At 40.1% G+C, this 19,173-nt stretch overlaps 2 protein-coding genes and 1 pseudogene across 3 annotated transcripts; all 3 read left to right on the forward strand.

The window, feature by feature from the left end:
• Nucleotides 1-1,302: 1,302 nt before the first annotated feature.
• aqp1a.1 (aquaporin 1a (Colton blood group), tandem duplicate 1) lies at nt 1,303-3,285 on the forward strand (the record flags this gene model as incomplete). The annotated part of the gene is given in 5 exon segments (XM_080861431.1): nt 1,303-1,332; nt 1,335-1,733; nt 2,415-2,576; nt 2,712-2,792; nt 3,064-3,285. Coding segments are annotated over 5 exon segments (852 nt in total). The 3' UTR covers nt 3,244-3,285.
• A 6,498-nt stretch (nt 3,286-9,783) lies between these two features.
• On the forward strand, nt 9,784-12,530 carry LOC308383467 (aquaporin-1-like). Its single transcript, XM_080861432.1, has 4 exons — nt 9,784-11,566; nt 11,823-11,981; nt 12,162-12,242; nt 12,346-12,530. The coding sequence occupies exons 1-4, from the start codon at nt 11,204-11,206 to the stop codon at nt 12,523-12,525; spliced, it is 783 nt and encodes a 260-aa protein (XP_080717558.1). The 5' UTR covers nt 9,784-11,203; the 3' UTR covers nt 12,526-12,530.
• Nucleotides 12,531-12,701: 171 nt separating this feature from the next.
• LOC308383466 (aquaporin-1-like) lies at nt 12,702-16,294 on the forward strand (annotated as a pseudogene). Its single transcript, XR_013974709.1, has 4 exons — nt 12,702-13,084; nt 13,191-13,349; nt 14,225-14,305; nt 14,406-16,294. The product of XR_013974709.1 is annotated as an aquaporin-1-like (transcript).
• The last annotated feature ends 2,879 nt before the right edge of the window (nt 16,295-19,173 follow it).

A 19,173-nucleotide genomic window follows, 5' to 3' on the forward strand; every position in this document is an offset into this window, starting at 1 on the left:
ATATTGCAAAAGTGTTACATAAAATAAATTTAGTCACAGTAATCATTATCATCAAATATGACACACTGACCGATGTTCAGAAAGTATGTTTTCCAGTAAAGTGATTTTGATGCTACTTAAAAGTTGACACAAAATAGAACAATTAAAAGAAATAGAGTCATTGTGAAAATAATGACAGAATAAATGAAACTGAAGGTCATTTAGTTGTAATAAAATTGGGAGATCATGACTTTAACAATAAAGTAGGAGGTAAATAGTTTAATGATACTGGAGGCATATAGCTGAGTTTTACTTTTGTGAGTTTGACTTTCTAGGTGGTTATTTGCTACTTTTACACAACTACCCAAAGGGGGGACAAAGGGGACATGAAGGGGCTTAAAGACAGTTTGAACATATACCATATAACTCCAACGTGTGAAGTGGACATGTACCGCAAAGGAATCTATAATTTTGGGTAAAGAACTTAATACAGATTTTCACTAAATCATCCACAGACATTCACCAGTTAAAGCAGCTGCTGTTTGTAGCCTTGAGTTGAGGGGGCAGGTGTAACAGGCAGCTCAATTCACAGAGTTGATGTTTCACTCTGCCGGTGCTCTAACTCTCTGTCAACAAAATAACTAATAACTATTTAGAGAACATGCTTTCGGTTGATGAATTGCTATTGCCATCTATAATAAATGTTCCCCATTTTTAAGCCAAAAAGGATTAAACACCTCAAAAAACTGCTTCCTAATCTAGTGGCATGTAAACTTTATCAGTGGAGGGTGGGTGAAGCCTGAAATCACTATGTGGGAGTTGTCTTCTTTCCCACTCCCTTATGTGCTGTCCAAGGTGTGACTGCCCAGAAGCCAGAAATTACTCAAAGTCAGAATTTTCCAACTTTAAAATGAATATAAATAGGAAAAAGATGACTTTAAATGTGTAAAATTCTCCTTCTGTGAACCTGTATTTCTTCCTTGGACCTGTATTTAAAGCAAACTCGTGTTTTGTCTCTAAAAACCTCACGATAAAAGGCTTTGCCACAAAACTGTAAATGTTTGCATGAATGGAAAATGTACCTTTGGATGTAGCTATTTAAAGATCCTGTTCTATTACTCACGAAAGTCCAAAGACCAGAAAGTACTGCACAGGGAGGTAGTGAGAGAGGGGCCAGAGGACAGGGAGAGGAGGGAGGGAGGGCGAGGGAGCAGAGGGAGGGATGAGAGCCCAGTCTTTTGGATTTCTCATTAATTCAGTGTGGCCCTCTCTTTCAGTTTTTTAAAGCCCGCCCACTAACCATTATCAACCCAGGCCTTATATATGCAGCCTGTTGCTGTTGTTTGTGAGTACATCTTACAGAGGACCAGCTCAAACCCACAGCTGCCAAAATGAGAGAGTTCAAGAGCAAGGCTTTCTGGAGGGCAGTTCTGGCCGAACTGGTTGGGATGACCCTTTTTATTTTTCTCAGCATCGCCACAGCTATTGGGAACACAAACAACAGTAATCCAGACCAAGAGGTGAAGGTGTCACTGGCCTTTGGACTTGCCATTGCCACTCTGGCCCAAAGTTTAGGCCACATCAGTGGAGCCCACCTGAATCCTGCAGTCACCCTTGGGATGCTTGCCAGCTGCCAGATCAGTGTGTTCAAGGCTATCATGTACATTATTGCCCAGATGCTGGGCTCAGCCCTAGCCAGTGGCATTGTGTATGGAACACGGCCTGAAAACAGAACTGAACTGGGGGTCAACGCTGTAAGTATAAACTTTATCTTCAGTTTCAAACATTTCTGCATTAATAGCAAAAATAAAAGCACAGCGATGCGATGATGCAACATTGTGTATTTAAAGTACCTTCACGGTGAAAACTGAAACTTTTACAAGGATGTAAGTGCTGAATTGGCACTGATTATGTGGTTCTTGGGACATTCTGTCAATACTTATTAATGAATAGTGATGACACATTATTATTAAAGTATGCCATGCTGCAACAGCTAAAAGAAATAGGAAATATATATAGTGTCCACCCACTTGTACTTTGGCAATCTGTTTCTGGAAATTGAGGTTTTGAATACCAGAATTCTTCACTTAAATTAATGAGCAGTTATTACTTAATGCTACACCACTCTGTAATTAGCACCCACAGCTCTCTCCTTACTGAAAAACAGCACTGGTAGGACCTGATATCACCCAGCCCCACCCCCCCACCTCGAGAAGCCGCACAGCTCCACTTAATGTGAACAATAATAACCATGTTTTCCACGAAAGAAATATGAACAAGCAATGTGGCACTTTGCAGCACTGCCAGATTGCTGTCAGGCTTCCTGGGCAATGCCAGGAGCTACTAAATAGGAAGTGGTTGTGCTAGGAAACAATCTATCTATCTGACAAAGTCTGACAAAGTGTTGTTTTGGATTCCTCCCTTAACTTTCACAGCTCAACGGCGTCACACCCAGCCAAGGTGTAGGCATAGAGCTTTTGGCGACCTTCCAGCTGGTGCTGTGTGTCATTGCGGTCACTGATAAAAGACGGCGTGATGTCACCGGCTCTGCACCCTTGGCCATTGGCCTCTCAGTCTGCCTGGGACACTTGGCAGCTGTAAGTTTCACTTTAACGCCATCGTCAGTCATATATAACTTGTAAAAAGGGAACCAGGAGCAGATATGGCAGGATTCTGCTCCTGCTGATGATATTCTCTCACGTTGCCTATTTGTTGTTGTTGATTGACTGCAGATCAGCTACACAGGCTGTGGCATCAACCCTGCTCGCTCCTTCGGCCCGGCTTTGATCATGAACAATTTTACAGACCACTGGGTAAGTCAGAGGGGGGGAATCACTTTACGCATACCTCACATTTTTTCTGCATGGATATTATATGTCAAGCTTAAATAATTCAATAATTCATCAGCAGACAGATGCCTCAATTACTTGTGAATCTTCCTGCATGTGTTAATCAGTTACAGCTTTCCTATTGTTTTGCATTTAGAGAGATCGCCTAAAGTAAGCCTTTTGACCATGACCGGAATCTGCGTTTCTCTTTGTCTTGTAATGATGCCAGACATTGATCAAAGCTCTCCCTTTGTAGGTGTACTGGGTGGGTCCAATGTGTGGCGGTGTGGCAGCAGCTCTTCTGTACGATTTCTTGCTTTCTCCCAAATTCGATGACTTCCCCGACCGCATGAAGGTGCTGGTCAGCGGGCCAGTGGGTGACTATGACGTCAACGGAGGCAACGATGCAACAACTATGGAGATGACCTCAAAGTAGTGCTACGCAAACATGAAATGCTATTGTAAATATCTATACTCCTGTACAAAAGCATTAGAATTTAGTTTAGTATGTTAGTGGGTTTTTTTCTCCTGTTTTAAGGTAACCAATGAGGATTGTGGTCAACGGGTCAGTTAGTGCTTCCTTCCTATTTTGCTCATGTTTTTGGCCAAGCACCAGTTTTTTATCCCAAAAAAACTGGTGCTTGGCCAAAAACCGCTGAGACAAGTTAACTCTAAAATTCCCAACAGAGTCGAGTGTTAATGTTTGTTTTTACAATATCAGTATTCCAGGTTGAGCCATTTTTGTATACATATTTCTATGAATCTTTATCACGTTTTATTTCTGATGGATAATGTATTGTGTGTGCACTTTTGAAACACCTCTCACTTTTTTAAGTAAAAGAAAACACTGGATATTAAAAAAATATTGTGTTCTTTATTCCAGTGTATGGATTAGATTTTTCTTATGGAGTCCGATGACCACAAATCTATCACACATACAGGACCTCCTATGAAAAAAGATGATATCCTATTACTCTGCAATCCTCCTGCAGACACTGTGAAATCAGAAAGCTCTTCACACACAAGTTCATTTGTGAAAATGGAATATGTAAGCAACACTTCAACTAAAATAACTGTTCTTAAAACCAGATTTTACAGAATGATGAATTAGCTGATATTATTATTTAGTTGTGTAAATTTCTTCACAAATTTTTAAGCAATCTGAATAACCTTGTGGCAAAGAAAGGTTTAGTTTAGCATCCTGGCTTTATTTAAAAACAAATGAGAGTAAAGTTGTCTGCAATTCACAGATCATGAAGGGTAAAATGTGAAATGTGAATAAAAAGGTCAAAAAACATAAACAAAAAGAGGGGAAAAAACATCTGAGTGAGAACCTCACATCATACCCCAAAGCTTTAATCTCATCTGGTGGTGTTACATTTAAATTAAATCTAAAGTTTCCAGAAATCTGAAAAAGGCAAAACAACAAAAAGAGAGAGAGAGAAAACTGACCTCCTGTGTTTCATCTCTTTTACAACCCCCTCCCAAAAGTTAAGTACAAGGTGAACTGCTAAAAATTATATAATGACTTAAAGTTAGGCACAGCCTCTGAATTCCTCTCTCCTGGTTGGATGCCTGGTGCTGCAAACTAACTGAGACCACGGGTCTTCCATCCGATGTGGACTTTGGCTAAAGTGGCTGATTTGCGAGCTAGGTGCACAGGAAGTCTTGTTCCAGGTCACAGCTTGGAATCAAGAAAGAAAGAAAGATAGAATAGGACACTCTCTTTTCCTGTAATTTTACATGTTTACTTATTCATGCTAACACATTTCTTTCATTTACTACAGCAATATTTTTTATCATTTAGAAAAACTGAGATGTAAAGTGGAAATTGCACTTCTTTTTCTTTAAGATCAAAGCGGGCTGCATGTGGCCATGAAATGAGTTTGATATCCCTGCGTTTTAATGAAAGTCATGTGAAAGAACTGAATGTGATTTAGTGAAATACAGAGTTTGTGATATTAAGTATTTGAAAGTTAGACTCTGATGAAGCTATGTTGCAGGGCAAAGTCCAACAATGGTAGGAAGCAGGAAGTGAGTGTAGATGCTGGTGGTGGCAGAGATGAAGAAGTTGGACAGTTGAGGAAGAGACGAGGAGGAAGTGGGTTGCACAAAATGTGGGTCTGCAAAGCAGACAGGAAAGAGGCTGATTAGCTCGCAGAAGGTGGGCAAGAAAAGGATTGGGCCACAGTGATGACTACAAAAAATGTTTGGTGAGAAACAAAAGTGATGTAAAGAATAGGCTAGCAGCCCAAACACCCAAGCATGCAGACAGTGACGTATGAATACAGATTTTCCACCCCTGTTTTCTTGGGTTTTGCGCTGCCCAGCTGTTGTTGATTACAAATGGAGGGGTTGTGCTTTTAGCAGGTGAAGCACTGGCAGGTTGCTGTTGCATGTGACAGTTTTGATCCAGCAATCAAGGCTCCTTTTTACTGGCTGCAGCATATTGTTGAGCTTTAGCACAGGGGGCTGGGATTCAGCTTCTGCTGTGTTCTCCCCAAAGCAACAAAGTGGTCTCTGCAGTACAAATTTGGGAGTTGCTGCACAGGGTTTAACTTATCAAAGTGTGTTTTGTCCCTGAGCATTTCTCAACCTAAACCTGCAATATGGGACAATCACTGACTTTGAAAAAAAAACAAACATTCAGTACAGTGAAGATGTATGTATTGATTGCCCTGCCCTTCATCAACCGAAATGATGGTGGTAGTTTTGTTAACCAGTGGATCTATAGTAACTCATTCATTGCATGACATGCTATATAATATGTAGGGATTCGTATACAGGTCACTGCTAAGAGGGTAAGACTTCTGAACCACTCACTAGACAAGAGAAAATCAATCGCTTAAAGTCCATTCCTGAAAATACAATTTTAAAAACAACCCAGAAACTAAAGAAAAATCCCTTCATCCAACTGCTTTGTGCATAAAGTCTATGTGCGTCTTACTTCAGTCGGATATATCGACGTACAAGGAATTTAAAATGTATAACCAGCATGAATCAGATCTACATTTGATAGCCAGATAAAAGGGTTTGGAGTTGTACTGTTGATTAATCTTTCTTTGTTCTGTGCTGTGTCATTGTGGCTGGTGAGGGTGGTGATGGAAAATATGTCATATGTAGATAAGACTATTTGCGATTAGGATCCTTATTTAGAGAAAACCACTCAGGCTCAGCGAGAGTCTTTTATGCACAGACGCTTCAATCTCATCGTCTGGACCTGCAGATGAATTAATCCCCCCCCCCCCCCGTGTTGTAAATAATTTGTTGTAATTTGTTGTATATAGATGTAAATAGTTGTTGATACTTTTTCTTACTCGGTAGCTGTAGGGGTGAGAAGCCATTTTTCTTTGTGAACCTTTTCTCTTGTTTTTGGTTAGGGAGGCAGGTAAGACACATGTAATTTTCGTTTGGGGTTTTCTGTGAAGGTAAGCCAGCTGCATTTCATTTCTGGAGTTTTTGTTTGTTGTTTTGGCCATGCTCACCCTGATGCCTGCTACCTTTTGGGACTCAATAAACTGACTGGCTGTTGTGAAATCCGTGGTAGCTGTTTTTTGTTGGTTCGTCCTCCTTAAGAGCAGGGAGTGGGGGGGCATTTTTCCTTATTTTTATTTTCCTTATGTCGCACGCTGGGGTGTAACATAAATGAAACATATATAATGACAATTTAATCTTTTTTTTTACTTACTGTTTGATGTAGTTGCACTTCTTCTCTGTTCACCTTACTTTTATTTTGTTCTTTCACCCGTTTCAAGCAGCTGCGAGGAAAACCCTTTGAAGTTGTCAGTGCTGTTTTACTCTGCCTAACAGACCAGCATACATATTGATTATATACTTGACTTGCTTCCATTTCTGCTTGATTAAATCATCTCTGTCCATCCTATAATCTCTCGGTTAGTAGGCTGAGGCCTCCCTCTCATTACAAGCACCATAATAAATCCTCTCTGGGGTTCATTAGAGCATCCACATCTTCATATGTGTTCATGTATATGATATATGGTATATGGAAGACAACATTTGTGGAAGAAATGTTTGTGTCTTATTTACATCTGAGTGCCAGGGGGAGTGAGGGGAGGATGCTCACATGATTGGCTTTGGTGGGCTCTCCATAGCCAGAAACAACACCGGTCATCTGAAAGGCAGATTTCTCTCTGACCAATCTACTGGCCTAAAACAAATTATATTCACTTTGTTGGATAAACCTGTTCAACTACTTGTTAATGCAAATGTTTAGCCGAAAAATCACAAGGCAACACTTCACTGCAGTTAGGTGTGGGGAAGAAAGGTGATTTATGTGACTTTAAACAGGGTGTAGTTGTTTGTGCCAGGTGGACCGGTCTCAGTATTTCACAAACTGTTGTAAACAAGGATTTACAGAGGATGTCCCCAAAAAGAGACAATAGGCAGTTCACTGCAAGGAAATGTCTTGTTGACGTCAGAAGTCAGAAGCTATAGCCAGAGCATTTCCAAATACACAACATGTCAGGAGGAATGCTGACCCACATCCACCCATCTACATTAAAGGGATGGCTGTGGAGCGTGTGAGCAGCTTCAAGTTCCTGGGTGTCGACATCTCCGAGGATCTCATCTGGACAACCAACTGCTCCAAGCTGGTCAAGAAGGCTCACCAGCGCCTCTTCTTGAGGACTCTGAGGAAGAACCACCTGTCCTCAGACATTCTGGTGAACTTCTATCACTGCACCATCGAGAGCATCCTGACCAACTGTATAACAGTCTGGTACGGGAACTGCTCTGCCTCGGACCGGAAGGCGTTGCAGAGGGTCGTGAAAACTGCCCAGCGCATTCCTGGAGCACAACTTCCTGCCATAAACGACATCTACAGGAAGCGGTGTCTGAAAAGGCCTGGGAAAATCATCAAAGACCCCAGTCACCCATCACATGGACTCTTCATCCTCCTGCCCTCTGGGAGGCGCTACAGGAGCCTCCGGACTAAGACCACCAGGTACCGAAACAGCTTCTTCCCCACAGCTGTCAGACTCCTGAACCCTGCCTCCTGACATCTGAACCACATTAAACTCATGGACTGAACATACAAACAACCACCTATAACTGAACACACACACAATGGTCAAAAACAAACAAATGGACAACTGTACCCTCCTACACACAATAATAACATGGACTGAACCACCACTCACAACCACTAGCACTTTATATAGCCTCTGTAAAAATATCCACATATTTCACTTAACTGCACTACTGTAAATGCTGTATAGACAATCATTCTGTACAATACGATAATTATAATTCTACAACTGTTTACAACTGTTTATAACTTACATAGTTCATATTTCATTTCAGTATAGCTTTTTATTTCATATTTCTGTATAGTTTTCATATTTATATCCTGTTCATAGCCTGTACATACTTATAGTTATAACATATTCACACCATACCTTCATACCGTGTACATTATAACATACCCATAATAGACCCATATTTTGTACCCTCATACCTATAACAGACCCATTTCTGTAATATATCTATATTATGGTTAAAGCACTTCTGGATGGATGCAAACTGCATTTCGTTGCCTTGTACTTGTGACATGTGCAATGACAATAAAGTTGAATTCTATTCTATTCTAATTCTAAACCTTGAATCAGATGGGCTACAGCACCAGAAGACCACACTAACATTTCTGTCAGCTAAGAACAGGAAACTGAGGCTACTATTTGGATGGACCCACCAAAATTAGACAGCAGAATGTTAGAAAAACGTTTCCTGGACTGATAATTCTTGATTTCTGCTGTGATATTTGGGCGGTAGGTACAAAATTTGTTGTAAACAAAATGGAAGCATGGATCCATCCTGCTTTATATTGATCCAAGATGGATGATCACAGCGTACACATCTTCTAATGGCTCCTCACAGCAAGATATTGTGTCATGGCACAAAGCTCAAATCATCTCAAACTGGTTTCCTGAACATGACAGAGAGTTCACAGTGCACAGATGGCCTCCACAGTCACCAGATCTCAATCCAATTAATGGATTTTCAACTGACAAATCTGCAGCAACTACTTGATGCTAGCAAGTCAACATGGACCAAAATCTCTGAGGAATGTTTCCAGCACTTTTTTGAATCTATGCCACGACGAATTAACGTAGGTCTGAAGACAAAAGGGGGCCCGACCCAGTACTAGCAATTTGTACCTAAAAAAGTGTCCAGTGCTACAGCTGTTTCAGAAACATTTCATGCCATTTGGCTGTAAGAACTGTCAATTAATTTACAACTATTTTTGCATGATTTAAACTTGCAACTTTCACAAGAAAAAGTATTATGTGTATGCAGAAAGTGCACAGAGATACATTTTTAGGCTCTGATCTTGTTAGTCGTCACTCCACAAAAGCAAACTTCCACTGCCTGTGGAGGATGTTGGGCTTACAGCACACTACAGAATCAAGGAGTACCTTTAAAGATACACGTGTGCCAAAAGATAAAGTGCTGATCTTTAAGGAAATAAAATATGGTCTGCAAGCACAGAGCTTAAAGAACAAGAAATGATAACCTCCTGTACCAACATTTGCATTTACTTCAGTTCATTACATCTTAAAATGCTATCACGTGTTATTAGGGCTGTTCGATATAACAATATATATCGGATGACGATATGAAAACGTCTATCGTTTCATTTTATGCTATCGTTTGTTTCGCGTTGTCGCAAAATAAACTGTTTACGGCAATATTTTTTCATTATTTTGATGGTCACTGTAGTGGCTATATTAATTTCTTAAAGTTCTCTCTTTCTCTTATATTTAATATAACCACACTATAGACAGACAAGCGTTTGTTTTTATGCGTTGTCGTTAGCAACAACGACGGTAAAAACACCGTGTGTCCGCTTGTTCCACATAAACCTTTCACAATAAAGCTCAAGATCCTGTTGAGACTTTTCAAAATAAACTGAATCACTGAAAGAGTATGCAGAGTGTTTACGAATGAGAAGCAAAAATGAGCCGTCAGTTGCTAAAAAATAAACCTTAGACTCAAACGTTAGAACAGGCTTTTCCCCGCAGCACGCCATGCAATAAATACTCACAAAGAAAACGGCGGCCGTTACAACTTATGTCTAAAAATGTATCGTTTCGTGCATCGGTTAAAACACTCGACTCCAGGTACGCGACGCCCAGCTGGAAACACTTCACGCAAGTCGAGCTGCCCGAGAGTCACAGATTTTACAAAAAATGCTACATTTTTGTGATTTATATCGTTATCGGACGATAGATGTCTTAATGTCGGGATATGAGATTTTGGACATATCGCACAGCCCTATATTAAATGCCATGTCATCCCAGTCATTCTAGCATCTTTCCTGGGTGAACATTCTTTATAGTCAAAACACATGTTAATGCTATCTCAGGCAGATTTTTTTTTTTTTTTAAGAAAAGAAAAAAGAAAACTTGATTTTTAATGAAGTCAACATTAAAAACAGAAGAATCAATCAGAGTGATGTGCAAGTAAAAAAAAAAAAAAAAACATTTGTTTGATGAAGAAAAATGCTGCCCAAGTAAAATGTGATTCTATGGAGGGCTTCTCATCTTTCTTTCAAAGATGAAGACAAGAAGCAGTGTGACCCTTTAACCTGCCAGCTCTTTCACACAGAAAAGCTGAACAAGGGGCTGGTTTCCTTGTCGTGAATTCAAAAGCTCCCATTTCCTTCACAGTGGCAAATGACAGATGTTAACTTCAAAGCACCGTGCCCCTGCTCAGAATAAAACAAGTAGACTGAAAGATGGGGAAACCATTTAGCATGGCAGTAGCACCTACACCCTCCAGCCTATTTATTCTCTCCTTAGCGCTCCATCATCTTTTCTTGTATTTCTTTTAAAATTATCAGTCACTAGACATTTGAAAGAGTTTGTTTTGAATTTTTAATTATATTATTGTATTAATGCAGTAATGTATTTAAATGAAAATTTTAAAATGACTCAAACCTGGATAAAATTATAATCTCCAAGCTGCCCCTTACTGCATGTGATATTTTTGTACTAATTGATACATTTTGCTTATTTAAACACTTTCTTTGTATTTCCATCAGATCCATTCAATTCCATTCAAAGTCCTGTCTTTTGAGCTGCTGTTGTGGTTTGCCGTCTTAAATGAGAAACGTAGCATCTCCTTCAGTAACACTAGAAAAGCAATGAGCAGAGCAGGAGACCTGGAGGTCACGCTCACTGGGTGAAGCCCACATCTCTCAGCTGCTTCTAATTAGGCCTGATTTGTTAAAGGCACACACCTGATAAATGCCTGTGAATGTCACTCACAATTTCAGGTGGCTCACTGGTGGAGCAAAATTTGAGTTGCCAGATTCTGTAGCACGCAGGTGCTCCTTTGAAAGCTGTCTGTTATCACTGGACGTTATCTGAGTAGCCATGTCAGAGATTAAGTCGTGGTCGTTTTGGAGGGCAGTTCTGGCGGAGTTCTTGGGAATGATCATCTTTATTTTCATGGGCCTCTCTGCTGCAGTAGGAGATCCAAATGATTTCAACCTTGATCGTGAGATCAAAGTGGCATTTGCCTTCGGCCTGGCCATCGCCACGCTAGCCGAGTGCATAGGTCACATTAGCGGTGCACACCTGAATCCTGCCGTCACCCTGGGCCTGGTGACCAGCTGTCGTATAAGTATTCTCAGAGCCCTCTTCTACATGTTGGCTCAGATGTTGGGGGCAGTGGTTGGCAGTGCCATTGTGTATGGTATCAGGGCAGAACATGTTGATTCACTTGGAGTTAATGAGGTAAGGTGGAGTCCATGATTTTCCTAAATAATATTAGCCTTAAATGATATTTGCTACTTGGACTAAGTGGCATTCAAAGAATTGCCTTCAGCCTTGCTCGAGTGACAATTTTAACTCTTCAGGTCTGTTTGTAGTCTTAATGTCACATTTTAACTGTTTGTAGCAGTCATGCGAAATGATGAGCATCATGCTTAAAATAATGGAAGCACTGTAGGGTATAAAAATCCTCTAATCCCATTGGTATTATCATTTCTAGCTAAATGGTATCAGCCCAGCTCAAGGTTTTGGCATGGAGTTCATGCTCACTCTGCAGCTGGTTCTGTGCTTGGTGGCACTCCATGACAAAAGACATGACATTGGCGGATTTGCACCTCTGGCATATGGCTTCTCTGTAACGCTTGGACATCTTGCTGGGGTGAGTACATGAAAACATTCATTTATTTCCCATGTCATTAATTTGGCAGATGGTTTCTCCATCTTGCAGAAGCCAACACAATAGATTGGCTCGGAGTGAATTGGCTGTACATCAGCCTTTCATGTAATCAGCTGATGTACAGCCAGGCAAGCAAGTGGTGTTTTCCTCTATGGGTTGCAGATCTCCTACACGGGATGTGGGATCAATCCAGCTCGATCCTTTGGACCTGCAGTTATACAGAAGGCGTTCAATGATCACTGGGTATGTATTGGTGACGCACGAGCTGAAAATGTGACCTTTTTCTAAGTCACTGGGCTTACAAGTCATTCAGATTGTAACTGATGTGGTTTCTTTGGTTTTTCAGGTGTACTGGGCTGGACCGATGAGTGCTGGAGTGGTGGCAGCGCTTCTGTATAATTATGTGCTGGCACCCAGTGACGAGAGCTTCAAAGAAAAAACTAAAATCTTGCTCTGCTGGGCCCCGGAACAGGAACAGGAACAGGAACGTGAAACAGAGCCCCTGCTGGAGGATGTTGTAGAATAATCAAAGGAGCCAGTCTGAAAACAAATTCTGCTATATCAAATAAAAAGAGAAAAGCTACACTTGTCTTTCTGGTGTTACATGAAATCTTGCACAGCACAACATCTTCCTGTTTTGTCATTTCCCCTCCCCTCTCCACAAACTATAAATAGTGACGCATATACATGTTTTAACAGATTCTTAAGGGGTAAAGATGACAGAAGTAAAGAGTTGGGCATTTTGGAGGGCTGTGGCTGCAGAGTTTGTTGGTATGTTACTGTTCATACTTATTGGCCTATCCTCTATTGTTGGAATAGGTCTGGGCAATGATAAAAATCAGATGATTGCTCAGGAAATAAAGGTCTCGTTGGCCTTTGCACTAGCCATTGCCACACTGGCTCAGAGTTTGGGGCACATCAGTGGAGCACACTTGAACCCTGCGGTCACCCTGGGCCTCCTGGTCAACTGCCAGATCAGTGCACTCAGATGTGCGTTCTACATCCTCGCTCAAATGCTTGGGGCAATTGCAGCCAGCGCTGTTGTGAATGGATATAAGCCTGGAGAGTCTCTTGGTGTTAATGCGGTAAGAGGTTGCACTTGTCGTTTTGGTTTTCACACATAAACCAGCACATTCAGTCTAATCAAGCCTAACTCTAGTTGGACTAATGGGCAGTAATTGTCTTTTGCAGCTAAATGTCAGTGTAGGAGCAGGTTTTGCCATCTAATTCTTTGCCACCCTTCAGCTGGTTCTGTGTATCATAGCAGTGACTGACAAGCGAAGGACTGATGTTACAGGCTCTGCACCCTTGGCTATTGGGCTGTCGGTGGGACTTGGGCATTTAACAGCTGTAAGTGAATCGCAATCAAAATCTGTATGAATTTTTATATGAGTAGCAGTCAGCTGATTGCAATCCATCCTCCTGAAATCTGTCATCTTAGAAGGATCAGGCACATGTGCATTCATTTTATATAAAACTGCTCAGAGCAGAGCATTAAAGGGTATTATTTAATATCAAGTTGAGGGTGAATAAATCGCTAAATAGCAACTGTTTGTCAAAGCATGCCTGAACCTTTTTGCACTATTTAAGCATCTTGATCATTTTTAAAGCAGCTTTGTTGTTGTAAATCAAATATCCTGTACAGTTAGCGTTGGTGGGTGTCACAGTTTCTCTCAATTTACGATTCAAGATTTTCCCTACACTATGTTACCCAATTCTGCAGAGTATTTCTATGTGCGTCAGGGTGGTGTGGCAGGGGTTCGGCAAATCACAGTTTCAAAGGCGGCTACACAAGTGTCACATTGAGTCGAACACAAGTCAGCAACATATGTCGACTTTAATAAAAGTCTGCCAATAACCGTTTTAAATAGTGTTTGCCTGGAAACATAACAGATGCAGATAAACAAGTCAGCGCCTTGGTTTTTGGTGCAAAAAGTAGTTCAATGAAGCTTCTTGGGCTGTTAACAGTTTTCAATATCTTTGTGATTTAATACACAGTTTTAAAAAAAAAAGTTTATTGCAGTAAATCCGGCACATCTAAAACTCATTTTCTGTAGAGCTACTGCATTTCTTATGCATTTTATAAAAAGATATATGCAAGATTAGCCCCCTACCATCGTCTTTGTGTATGGATAAGATATTCCCATTCTAAATTATAACAAAAATTATTCCATCACATGAGTGTATTTACTTATAAATGATATGCTTTGTTTTTACATTTACAGATAAGTTTCACTGGATGTGGCATAAACCCTGCTCGTTCCTTTGGGCCGGCTTTGATACTGGGCAAAATGAAAAACCACTGGGTAGCCGTTTATCAAAACGCCTTTTATCCAAAAAAAAGAGCAATTTTCCTTATCCATTTCATTTTGTCAAAGATAAAACTCATTTCTGCTTTCGTTCCAGGTGTACTGGCTGGCACCGATGTGTGGTGGCATAGCGGCATCTCTTATCTATGATTTCCTTCTGTATCCACAAACACGCAACTTTAGTAGTCGCATTGGCATCCTGGTTCACGGTCCACAAGAAGAATATGTGGAGATAAATGGAGAGGAAAACAATAGTCCGGGGCCAAGTCACTGGCCAAAACAGTGAACAATGTGAAATTTTAGCTTTTCTATCTGTCAGCATTTTATTTATTTTTTTACTATACTTTAAAAAGGCCATCAGTTTTATTCTTATTTTGCAGTGTGTGTCTTCACAATCGCCTGTTCTATGTGTTGTTTGAACAATGACTCCTTTAATAAAGATGCTTTTTAGTCAAGTTTCTCTGTGTATTCATATTCATACAGTTTGGTACTGGACAAATTTCAAACTGAGGTCAGTGCATCCTCATTTGTTATATGTATTCACCAGAATAACGCAGTGTATGTTTACATCCCGCTGGCCTCATCAGTGCTTCCTTTACAATGCATTCCAATCTGTATACATAATTTAGGTTTTTGGCAACAATCCCAAAATCATCTCGTTGCACCCGTGAAACAACACAAGGATGTGGATCAGTTAATTGCACATACAAGCACGTTAAAATTCCTCGCAGCTTGATTAGATAACATGTGGCCATAATGGAGATTTCCTGTTTTGCCTGTGTCATAAGAATGTCCTTTCTCCATCTGTGCATGCGCCCCTCTCACATCCCATTTTTTATGGCTCGTAGATATTTGGTGGTCCCCACACCCTGGGCTAATCATTGAATAACCATCATATGACTTTAAACCCCACAGGTGAATGTTTCCCAACAGGAACCCCGTAATGTGGGGGCAGTCAGCCAAAGTTGTATAAATATATGCGTGAATTATTGTAAGCTTAAAATCCAGTCTGGATGACTGATGCGTTTGGATGCACATCCCCTCGTTTCTTGCTCTGTGTTGGATGATCATTAACAAAGTGTCCCTGTCCCAAATAATTTTACAATGCCATGCGAAGTGGTAAAGCACTTGGCAGGTGAAAGCCATGATGGAAAATCACTACCATGATGATTACAAGACAACATACTTAATGCAGCATAATGCATGATTTCAATAAACTCAAATGCTGGCGTCACAAGCGAAGGGGAAATAGCTACACAAGCTGCATAGACTGCAAAAGTAATTGTATTTCATTAGATTTAAATGCAACAATCAGATAAAAAATATTTATCTGTATTCAGTATGTGGTCGATGGCCTTCCTCACTATAAACAGTAGTTAATACTATTCTTCTACATAATGTATACGAGAGCAACCACATTCATTTTTCGTGAAGCTTGTATCGTGCATCAGTGGAAAACTCCCTTGATGGGTTTGTCTCCTTTGTATGACATGATGGCACTTCTTCACATTTTTCTTTTTTATGGTCAAATCGCAGAGGCTAGTCACATGACCACAGCTAGTCAAAAATCTCCTTCCTTTGTGTGCTTAACCTCGGGGGTCAGAGCATTGTGTTTAGCCTCTTGTTTTGAAGTTTGTCCCCAAAAACACAGACAAAGCTCTTTTTGTTGCCCCTCAGGCATTTCTGTCTGAAAGTGTTCTGCAAATTATTTGGCTCCCATGTTGCCCCGATTATTCTTGGCATTGGCGAGCATTCAGCAGACCTCTAATTATATTTATCTAGACAAAATAAACAACAGAGACAGAATGTCTGACCTGGTTTAAACTGATTTCAGAGTGCAAAATGAATATTCAGCCCAAAAGCACCCAGAGAAAACCATCATTTTATAAAATTCCTTCAAACAATTTCAATGTGATGCCCTTCACTTGCAATACAGACATGAAATATGCAATTTGAGTGCTCAAGTAGAGTAGAAAAACACTATATAAGAACTGGTCCATTACTATTACCAATAAATGTAAAAGTGTTTATAGGTTATTAGTTTAGTCTGAGTGTGTCTTTTAAAGTAACTTTCACAAAGATCAGGAAACATTTAGAAACCTACAAATTCAAGTGTTCACAAGCTTTCTTGTCACTAAGTGCTGGTCAGTTTGTGAAGCTTGTAGATTAGGTTGCCGGATTCTAATCTTCAAGCGAAGAATTTCTTACCAGTGCTTTCTGCTTTTTTGGCAAACATTCAAAAAAAAAAACACAGCTGTGTCAGAAAGTGGGTGTTGCTGTGAGAGGGAGTGGAAAGGGGTTGCAGTTAGATATCTGGGGAACTGTGCACAGAAGCCTGTGTGAGAAACAAGGTGCCAATGAAAACTGCAGAGGAGCACACTTCTCACTTCCCCTTTTCATGACCAGTACGACAACGCAGTGATTAAAATGATCCCTCAGCTCTTTCTACGTGACACTGCTGGCCTACATTTTCACAGCTTTTTAGTGTTTTTTCCAAACATCAGCACAACAATCGTAGAACCAGTTAACAGACATCATAACAACAGGGTTTTGTCGAAGCGAGTGGCTGGTCCCGCATCTACAGAACTCCATAAGTGTAGAGTCTTTGGCGTGTAAATAGGCATGTAAGACGAGAGATCAACACAGGACACAGTGTTCATGCAACTTGAAATGAACGAAATGAAGGCAGAAGAAATTCACCAAACGCTCGCTGAATGCCCAAGGTGCAGGGGCTTGCTATAACTCCAAAACAGGGGTGGCTATTAATATTGCCCACCCCTGCTCTATTATATCATCTTTTATTGCACAAACACATTACATTAGATACACATGCATTAACCGGATGCTTATTTTTCTTTATGATATATGTAAATACAGAATAAAATCTGTCTTGTATTTTACGCCACAAAGTAATACTTAAAGCAGCTTCAATCTATGAATAAAACAATGACAGACTGGATCATTAATGACTGACATAACAGCTCACTGTTCTGTGTGACCTTTTGAACAGTAGATCATATCAACGCATTCAAGTCCCGCAGCCCAGTAGTTGCAATGTCAATTGTATGGCCACAACACACGGAAATGTTCCTTCACAAAGACACACATGCACAAAACACATCAGCATGACTGCAGTGACCTCCGTTAGGTACTCATTAACACTGAATGCCAAACCTGAACACACTGGCCTGTCCCTGACCTGAACTCTAACTACGCAGGACGTCTACAATAGAATTTTAATTTCAGTACCACCTCTATGCTTCAGGTATAGAAATTAGGGTAAAAAAACACTAAAGGGACTTTGACCAGGAGAGAGTGAATGTCAAACATATAGGCTAAGAGCACACACATATACACATGCACCTTATGGTCCGTGTATGCAAATGGAAACTGATCTTTTAAAGGGTCCAATTTAGAAATTTAAATGGATTTACAAAGTTTAAAAACTTCATTGAAGTTTTTATTATTTTATTATTTTATTTTATTATTATTTTATTATTTTCATGCACATATAAAAGTATAAAGCATGTTTGTTGTTCTTGACAAATTTATTTGAGTCATACGGAGAAAAATAATATTGTACTTTAGACCTCAAATCTCTTCATCTGATGGTTTTATGCATTTCTAGACTCACTGTGATCTGTAATGGACATGCAATAAGACATACTGTTGAATCTGAACTTATTTTATTTTATCCAACCGCTTCAACATGTTTTCTAAATAGATGGTCTAACAAATTGGAACTTTTGCTTACTTGAATTAAAGGCGCGTTGTTATGCAATTGTTTTACTGCTCTGGCCCATTTGAGATCAAATTGCCTTGACACCCCCCTGCTTTTAACTGCAACGTGGGACTAAATGGTATGAAACACTGCCACCTTCTGGACTAACTTGGGTTAACCCACATGGCTATACTGAGGGCAATCTGTGACACAAAGATTAAACACATACACCAAAAAAATGTCTTTCTATTCCAGATTCTGAGGAATCACAAAAAGTGGTTTCCACTAATCTCCATGGCATATGCACTCTTCAGATATAGTTTTCAAATAATGTTGTGCATTGGAAAAGTTGAACTCACCATCCTGCTTTTTTCCTAAACTAATACTAATGTAGACTTATTTAGACTCTTTTGTAAAGGGGCTTTGGGTTTCTTGAAAGGCAGTGTATAAATCTAAGCTATTATTTTTAATGTCTGCATACACAGTTTGAAAGTGGAGAGAATAACTGAACGTTGTTCAGTCACAGTGGGTACGGTCAGAGGTTTTGTTTGTACCATACTTGCACCCAACAATGCTACAGCAAGGCTCATGTGTTCATTAGGGTTTGCAGTGGATTTGCAAAACCCTTCAGTTCGAGCCAAAAAGATGACACATTTTCATCAGTGCAACAGCTTTTTTCATGGCTTCTTAAAGCAAAAGGGGTGCCCAGGTCGCCCAACAATCCACCAGCTGCCTAATACCACACAGAAGGACATGCACCCAGAGATGTTTCTGCATTGTGCCACTTTTAGTAGGAATCTAGTCTGAGCAAAAGGACGAAAAGGTTTTCGTCCTTTTGCTCAGACTAGATTCATGAAGAAACAGATAAAGTGTATATTACAAGGTAAATTTTCTATTTCATCTGGAATTTTGCATTCAGCAAGAAATATTAAATTATTTCTTTCATACATTTTGGTTTTGATATGACATTTAAGAAAGTCACATATCTCCCCATCACATCTTCATGCCCACTTTAGCATATGTGCATGAAATTCAATAGCTAGTCTTTCATGGTTACTAGGCCTTTTTGTAGTGGCCAGTACTGACACATATTGCCTTTGCTTTCAAGCATGTAGAGGGTAAACCACCTTGTATGTTTTCAGTT

Source organism: Rhamphochromis sp. 'chilingali' (assembly GCF_963969265.1).
Source record: "Rhamphochromis sp. 'chilingali' genome assembly, chromosome: 16".
Taxonomy (NCBI): domain Eukaryota; kingdom Metazoa; phylum Chordata; class Actinopteri; order Cichliformes; family Cichlidae; genus Rhamphochromis; species Rhamphochromis sp. 'chilingali'.

Bases quoted from the DNA above. Each gene is read 5' to 3' on its own strand.
- LOC308383467 (XM_080861432.1), top strand. From the start codon at position 11,204: ATGTCAGAGATTAAGTCGTGGTCGTTTTGGAGGGCAGTTCTGGCGGAG. The intron at 11,982-12,161 runs GTGAGTACATGA...TATGGGTTGCAG, and splicing joins CGCTTGGACATCTTGCTGGG to ATCTCCTACACGGGATGTGG. The intron at 12,243-12,345 runs GTATGTATTGGT...TTGGTTTTTCAG, and splicing joins AGGCGTTCAATGATCACTGG to GTGTACTGGGCTGGACCGAT.